This window comes from Pogona vitticeps, chromosome 7, assembly GCF_051106095.1.
Source record: "Pogona vitticeps strain Pit_001003342236 chromosome 7, PviZW2.1, whole genome shotgun sequence".
Taxonomy (NCBI): Eukaryota; Metazoa; Chordata; class Lepidosauria; order Squamata; family Agamidae; genus Pogona; species Pogona vitticeps.
In genome coordinates, this window is record NC_135789.1 from 7446728 (window position 1) to 7455000 (window position 8273).

Here is an 8273-nt window from a genome sequence, read left to right on the forward strand (position 1 = left end):
AAGGTCTAGGGTCAAGGGTCAGTGTCAATGGTCATGGGTCAAGGGTCAGAGTGTAGGGTCAAGGGTTGGGGTCAAGGGTCAAGGGTCAGGGTCAGAGGTCAAAGCTCAGGGGGCCAAGGGCCAGTGGCTAGGATCAAGGGTCGGGGTCAAGGGTCAATGGGCAGGGGTCAGAGGTCAAGGGTCAGGGTCGAGGGGCAGGGACAGAGGTCAAGGCCTAGAGGTCAAGGGTCAATGTCTAGGGTCAAGGATCAATGGGGCAGGGGCAGAGGTCAAGGCCTAGGGGTCAAGGGTCAATGCCCAGGGTCGAGGATCAATGGGGCAGGGTCAGAGGTCAAAGAATGGGGTCAAGGGTCAGGGTTAGAGGTCAAGGCTTAGGAGTCAAGGGGTCAGTGACTAGGGTCAAGGGTCAAGTGTCAAGATTCGACTTTAAAATGAGTTTCAAAGAAGGACCTTATCTACAAAACGTAGATAAGGCTTAGGGTCAGAGGTCAAGGGTCTGGGGCAAGGGTCAATGGGGCAGAGTCAGAGGTCAAGGGCCGGGGTCAAAGGTCAAGGCTTAGGGGGTCAAGGGTCATGGCCAAGGGTCATCCAAGAGAAATCTTTTTTAAAAATTCTATAAGGGCTCCCTGTTGCATTGTGAGAGGGGTAAGGGATAGGATTTAGGGTCAAGGGTTTAGGGTCTAGGGTCAAGGGGCAGGGGTCATAGGTCAAGGCTTAGGGTCAGAGGTCAAGGCTTAGGAGTCAAGGGTCAGGGCCAAGGGTCAAGGGTCTAGGGGCAGGTGTCCAGATTCGACTTTTAAATGAAAGGGTTTCAAAGAAGAACCTTATCTACAAAACGTAGAGGAACCACATTAGCGGTACAGCAGATCACACCATCCATCTTGGGGCTGAAACCGAGAGAAATCTTTTTTAAATATTCTATAAGGGCTCCCTGTTGCATTGTGGGAGTGGTAAGGGATAGGATTTAGGGTCAAGGGTCAAGGCCTAGGGGTCAAGGGTCAATGTCTAGGGTTGGGGTCAAGGTCAGAGGTCATGGCATCCAGCATCTAAATTCAACCCCCCCCCAACTTATACAATTCAAAAACCATCTAATGAATTCTGATTTTGTTCCTATGAGGGCTATGGGCCTCGCATCCGGTTATAAACAGCCTTGGATTATAACTTGGTCCTTGTATTTTCAACGTTGGTTGCTTTTAGGGTCTTTTTGTTGGTTTTGTTCCCAGCAAAACCAGGAGCCACCAAAGCTGAAATCTGATACCCGAACCATCCTGTTTTAATCCCTGCATTTGCCTCTTTACAACATCTTTAGGCAGCGTACATTAAACTTTGTCCTTCTGTAATATCAGTCGATGCTCTCACAATGAATGGTATCTTCCAAGCTACCTTCAAGGGCAGCCCCATGCAAAGGCATTGCAGTAGTCTAGACAGCAATGTTATGAGTGTGTAAATACCTGTGTGTCGGGCATCCATCGGTGGGAAAGGTGTAATCCATGCACTGGTCTAAACTTGTAGATGTTCTCAGGCTACTGATACACGTTGTTTTAAACTCACATAATCAGTTTAAACCCATAGAAGATAGTCCATCTGGTTAACCTGTCCCTCAGCATTCTGGAGCCCAGTGGTTTCCAACCTTGGTTCACGCAGGTGTTCTTGGACCACAACTCCCAGAACCCCTGGCTAGCAGCGCTGCTGCTGAAGGCTTCTGGGAATTGCAGTCCAAGGACATCTGGGCTGCACAAGGTCGGGAACCCCTGCTATAGCTTGTAGGCATGCTCATTTCTCACTGGCTTATTTTCAAGGGTCTGTTGCCTGCCCATTAGGTTGCTTTTCTCCTTGACTAGCAGGGAGGGAACTTCCTTTCTGAGCAGGAAGCTTGGGAGGAGCTAGGCCACGCCACCGTTCTCCCAGGCGAGCTGCATTTAGAGAACTCCGGAAATGGAAAAACGAGGAGATCTCTAGTCCAGAAATTCTAAATAGCACATCCTTGGTGAGTCCTACCTGAAATAAAAGCTCCATAATCAGAAGCAATCGACTGCCATCATCTGGTCTGTTTAAGTAAATGCAGATCCACAAGACTCTTTGGTCATATGATCGATTGCAAAATTATAACTCCTCCTTTTCCATTTCATCTGTTTGCATACTTGCATGGGGGAAAAGAATGTAAATGTATCAACAAGAAAGATTTCATTGATCTTTTGTCTGTGAAGGACACTTGGTTTGCTTAATTTATTTTGTTTGTACCGGACCTTGTATTTCACAAATTGCATAGACATCTTTGGCTTCCTAGCTATTTTAAACGCTTAAATCCCACAATCGCTTCCTATTGGTCATATTGGCTGGGGTTTATAGGAATCGAAATCCAGAATATCTGGAAGGTCAAATACTTGTCACCCCCTAGGCCTATGGTCCGCAGAGCAACCCTAGAAAGTAATCTGGCTGGGGAGAGCGTGAATCATCCAGTCTTTCAGTAAAGTGAGCTGGGATTTGAACTCAGGTCTTCCAGTATTGTGACCCCCTTGCTGTGTGCTTGGCTGGGAACAGACTAGAGTCAAGTGGAAGCTCTTCCATAGGGATACCAGATACTGGTCCAACAACAACAACAACAACAATAATAACAGCAATAAAAACAGAAAATGGAACTAAGGTGAACCACTTGGCCTATGGTTGAAGGGAAGGTCTCTGAATTGTGAGCATCAAAGCAGATGATGTGTTTACCCTAGTTTTAAAACAGAGGCCCATCAAGCAGGGGAAGACTTCTGTCATGTTTGTCCTCACCCACCGTATCTTGTATTTAGCATGCTTTGTTTCGTGATTGGTCAGCAGAAGGCAAACAGGCGCTTAATTTGGAATGTTGACTTTTGAAGCTCAGAGCTCTGTGGAAACCTCATGGCGGGAGGCGAGATTGGTGAACGGTGGGAAAACACACTCTTCCGTTTCATGCCAGGGTGGACTTGGAGAAACAGAGAAATTGGGGTGTTTGTGTGTAACCAGAAAGGACTCTCCCCAACAACAAAGATGAACATCTGCTGATGTTCAGCAACTGTTCCCCTGAAGAACACTATACCCTTGATGCCAAGTTGCTCATTTAACGGGCCTCAATCCACAGGCTGTTTTTTTCTCTCTCTCTTTTTCTTTCCCTAGAGGTTCTTGTTGTTCTGTGGAGGCAGAAAGAAGCCTATAGTTCATCTTTTCCTGCAGCTGTTTTCTCTCCGGGAGCTTCTGTCGGGCCCGGTTGGAGTTGCTCAGCCGCCGGCGCCTGCTCTGGAGCTAGCTCGGTTTCTTCTGTGTGGAAGAGCATCCGTACGAGGTCGCTGGCCTGGACTCTCTCCTGAGGAGGCCAAGAGAAACAAGTTGGATCGAAGCCACAGACAGAACCAGTCGCCTGGTATGGGAGCCGCCGAGGTGGCACTCACCCGTTCACTGTGGCGTGGGTCCAGGGTAAACCACAAGGCAATGGCACAACGTTGGCCCTTGGTTACGGCCTTCACACCGTGAGGGTTTTCCGAGCCAGAGGAGAAGCCCACCGCCCGGCCACACTGGGGCTGCACTTCCGCCTGCAGACAAAACACAGCGGATCGAAAGCCACGGAAGAGGGTCGTGGGAGGAACCCCGAAATGGGAGCCGTGCCCAAACGTCTTCCAGGTGCAGAATTGCAACCTCAGCAATTAGTGAGGACAATTCCTCCTTTCCGTCCCACACATATTACCTGGGTGAGGATGATCTCTCTGCTCCAACCGGGACAAATCCTCTTGGAGGGGATGATACCTTTCGCAACAGAAACCACAAACTTACCGTCACCGTTTTGGCATCCAGCTCCGTGAAGTAAAAGGCTCCTCCTTCGAAGTCAGCATTTAAATAGAGGATGGCACTACATTTAAATGAGAGAGAGAGAGAGAGAGAGAGAGAGAGAGAGAGAGAGAGAGGAGCTTGGGTTTATAATACCTTTCTTTCTCCTGGGAGATTCAGGGTCAAATTACATGTTACAGTTAGCATGCCATTGGAAGCTGAAATCCCATTAGGGCTCGAGAGAGGTGCTGTCACCCACATTTGTGCATAAGCGATCCTCCTGGCCAAGAAGCCTGTGTTTACTTCTGAGTGACCCATCACAAAGCAACACATGCTGATTTGCAAAGGACAGGAGATCTGGAAAGCTCGTGCTGTGACACAAACATCTGTCAGCACTTAAATTATTCCCTTTTCTAATGACATGTCATCTATAATGTTCAGATGATTTTTCTTGCTTTCTCTGCCAGTGTTACCTGTAGTCCCGAAATGTGTACGCTGGTGGCTCTTTGACGCATATTAGAGCCTCTGCATTAAGGATACAGTTGTCCACATGTACAGGGTGACTCGGATCTGCCCTGTCCTCCTGTTTATCTACAAGGAAGACACACAGAAGCATTTAAACATCATTGTGCTCAACAGTCATATCCAAGCCACGAGAATCCAGCATGCAGTGATAATCTTATTTTTGGGAAAGAGAACATTTTTCTAGTCCTCATGACCAGCTTGACAATAATAATTGGCAAGAATCATATAGAAGAAGAAAAAAGTTGAGAACTCAGGGATGAGATGGATGACATTCATGCATCCTGGGAGTAGTCAAATCAATCGATTCATTGATTTGATTTTTATGCTGCTTTTTTCCCCATCGGGCCCTGGAAGGGATATTTAACATTTAAAAACCAGAAATAATGGAAAGCATATGGACTCAAGTTCAAAAACATAATGTGAAAACATTTGAAAACATTATTTAAAAACGATAAAGCAGTTTGTTAAAAACAACAGCGTTTCTCCCTTTTTTTTGAAAGTGTAAGAACAACAGCTGTAGTTGAGACTGCCATTGTCACCCCTGGCACTAGAAATACCCTGCAGTCACTTCTTAGGACAGTGGTTCCCAACCTTTGGCTGTCTAGGTATTTAAGACTTCAATTCCTAGAATCCTTGGCTTTCAGACTGAAGCTTCTGGAAGTCCAACACATCAAGAGAGCCTACAGGTTGAAAACCAACCAGCGAAGAGGATGAATAAAGTCAACAAGCTGGCAATTGTGCAGAGTGGCAACCAGCAGTTTGGGCGCTTAGGACTCTATCACCGTAAGCTGGGGGAATCACGTGAGAGTGACACGTGTGGGGAGAAAATGGAGAAATGGGCAAGAACACTTGGTAGGGGTGTACGTTTTCATTATTTTGGACTCTGATTCTCAGAATTCTCCAAGAAAACCCCGAGCAGAATTGTGGGACTTTCAGTCCACAGTTTACTCGGCTGGAGCAGGGCCTAATCCCTGAGGCTTCATGGCCTTCTTGAGCCTTTGTTTCCTATTTCCTGCAAAACGACAAGTCGTAGTTCTTCAGGAGGCACCTTCTATGAAGCTTAATAGGCCATGAGACTACAATTCCCAGGAAGCACTGAAGTGGCCTCTTTTTTAAAAAAAAACATTAACAACAGGAACCAAAGGCTTCAGAAGGCCATGCAGCCTCTGAGGTAGGCCCTGTGCTCCAGGCGAGTGAAAGGTTGGTGTTCAGGATTCTGGGAGTCAGGGGCCCTAAGAAGGACACATCCCTAGGAGGAATATGTGCTTGGGCAGGTAAGTTGACCTCCTTCCAACAGGAAAAACCAACAGTGGATTTGCACCCTTCTAGAAGGTGATGTTTGTGCTCTTGACCCTTGGCACCCTGGTTCAAAGCCTGAATTGCCCGATGACTCGGTCGGCACTCCAACTTGCCTTCGATCGCCGTCCGGCAGACCAGGTGGGAGTACGAGAAGTAGAGCGGCATGTCCAAGCGGAAATAGGACTCGACCACACGCCGGACCTTTTCGGTCACATTAAAATAGAGGTAGGCGCTCTGCAACGGTACCTTGCCCTCTTGTCCAAGCTGTCGAAGCAAGAAAGGTAGAGGAGAAAGACTATAAGAAAACTGCCATTGTAACATCTATGCCCTCCCTCCCCCCCATTACATCCTGACCCTTAGAGCTCTATTTCTGCAAGAAGTGTATTCCATCTCACGGCGGAGAGAACAGGGGAAAAATCCTGGATTTGGACAACAAATCCCAGAATCCCCCACCGCATGTTGGTGGTTGTCCAAAGTTCTGTCCATGAGAAGATGCGATGTAAAGGAGGCCAGGCAAACGGAGTCAAAGGCACAGGGCTTTCTGATGAGCAGGGAGCCTGGCATAACTCTCCCCCACCCACCCCCAGAAACTCCCATCGATCTGCTGTAAGCTGCAGTCCTCATAGTAACCCGGAGAGGTATGGATTTCTTAGGGGACGGTATATTGTTTCCAGCTATCCTTGCCATCCAAAATACAGTATTTAAAAGTAGTTTGGTCTTGGATAGGCCATTCAACGCCATTAGCTTTACAAAAGACCTGCCCTTCATTTGTTGGTAAGCTCTGGATGTCTGCCTATTTGGAAATTAACGCTTGGGCAGGCTGGCTGTGAGGATTGTTATAAGCATCCATAGCTATTGCTATAATACTAAGGTCAAGAAGAGCTCGCTCTGGGGAATTCTGAGAGCTGGAGTCTGCACACTAGAAGACTCTCTAGTCCATTCCAGGGGGACCCCCATTTCCATGGGGGAATTGGCTCAAAAACACTGATCACAGCAAAAGCTATAATACTGTTGCATGGTCTCTGGCTTCCTCTAATGGCCAGTTCCAGTCACTTCCTCATTAGATATTTTTGGGATTTACCTTTTAATATTTTCAGACTGTGGGTAAGTGCATCAGGGGATACCGATCCCACAGATATGGGTGACCGACTCTGTTGAGTTCATGCACTGGCCAGCCAGATGCCCATGGGATGTCTGTCCTCTCCCCGTAAGCTGACATACAGAGGCAGACTGCCCCGGATACTCCTGGAGGTCCTATGACATGACTGGTAGCCACTGATGGCCCAAGCTTTATGGCTTTGCTAAATCCTCCCTCAAAGCTATCAGATTTGGTAGCCATCAAGATATCTTGTGGCAGGGAGTTCTGTGGTTTCACTCTGCCCGACAGGAAGAAGCGTTTTCTTTGATCTGCCCACTGCTCACCTTCAAAGGAAGGGATTCACTGTATCTCAGCAGGATGACAGACGGGGTAAAAGCATCCTTCTTAACCCACTTCGTGCTTACCTTGAGAGATTTATAGACAGTCACGCCATAAAACGTCTCACTTGGTGTGTGAGGAGACGTTTTCCCACGATAACCGTCTCCAGCAGTAGCAGCTGCCTGGAGTAAAAATGATAGACAGATCATCACCCTCATCTTAAAACGGCAGAGCTGGAAGGGTCCCATTGGGTCATCTAGTCCAGCCCCTGTCAAGGTGGCCCCAGGGGGGGAATCAAACTCCCCACCTCGGGCTCTGCAGCCAGAAACCGAGACCCCTGAGGGACCACCGGCTGACAACCCAGAACGCTATCCTCTGGTGCATTGACCGTGATGTTTTAGAAAGACTCAGGGGCTCTCACTCACATTAGTTAGCCTCTGGAGGGCCCTGCACTCTTCCTCAGACAGGAGACCATCCACCACAACACGCTGGGATCCATTCAACAGTTTGGAGTTCATGGTGACGCTGAGTCCATCGTACAACAAGGGTCCTCCTGCAGGAAAGGTTGAAAGAGGGATCCAAGAGTGAAGGGACCATCCATCCATCCATCCCTCTCTATCTCCATCCCTCCCTCCATCCATCCATCCAAGGGTGCAAACACAACATGTGTGGACAGGATGCAGAAGAAAAGTCTCCCCTGCTCTCCTTTGCCACAGATCTGGGCAAATCTGAAGGACCTAAAGGTAAATTTTCCTGACCCGGTGCGGACAGTTCTCCTCAAACTGACCACTTCCCATATTGAAAAAGGTATCATTCAAAGGCAGAAGAAGGAACAGGCAGGATATGAGGGTGTAAACCAGGCTTGTCCAACCTGCGGCCCAAGGGCCGCATGCGGCCCAGGTCAGCTCATTATGCGGCCCAGTGCAATTTATTTATTTTTAAAGAAATTCATAAGTTTCAAGTTACACTGCCGGCGCTTGTGGCCGGAATGTGGCCGGGGCATGTCACAACAGTAGAGGGGGGGAGAGGGAAGGAAGGAAGGAGTGGGAGGGGAGGGAACAGAGGGGGCTGCGTGACTGCATTGCGCCGTCCCCGTCAATAGGTGGACCCCCTCCCAGCCCCATAAAGCCGCCAGAGTCGAAGCTGGCAGCCTCTGGTGTCTGAGATCGCAGCTGCAGGTAAGCGCACTTGGAGCGGGGCTGCAGAGGACGGCTAGGGCTGCCCCCCTCATGTGGCCCAACCAAAT

General features: G+C 48.5%; 1 protein-coding gene across 1 annotated transcript in view; it reads right to left on the reverse strand.

Moving 5' to 3' along the window:
- Positions 1 to 2193: 2193 nt before the first annotated feature.
- Positions 2194 to 8273, reverse strand: part of P3H1 (prolyl 3-hydroxylase 1) — a 17539-nt gene continuing 11459 nt past the window's right edge. Inside the window, exons 9-15 of the mRNA XM_020808014.3 lie at positions 7453 to 7580; positions 7114 to 7209; positions 5724 to 5874; positions 4260 to 4377; positions 3793 to 3868; positions 3414 to 3554; positions 2194 to 3328 (exon numbers count right to left, since the gene is read on the reverse strand). Coding sequence (XP_020663673.3) covers positions 3176 to 3328; positions 3414 to 3554; positions 3793 to 3868; positions 4260 to 4377; positions 5724 to 5874; positions 7114 to 7209; positions 7453 to 7580 — 863 coding nt within the window. The 3' untranslated portion in view covers positions 2194 to 3175. The remainder of the gene's footprint in view (positions 3329 to 3413; positions 3555 to 3792; positions 3869 to 4259; positions 4378 to 5723; positions 5875 to 7113; positions 7210 to 7452; positions 7581 to 8273) is intronic.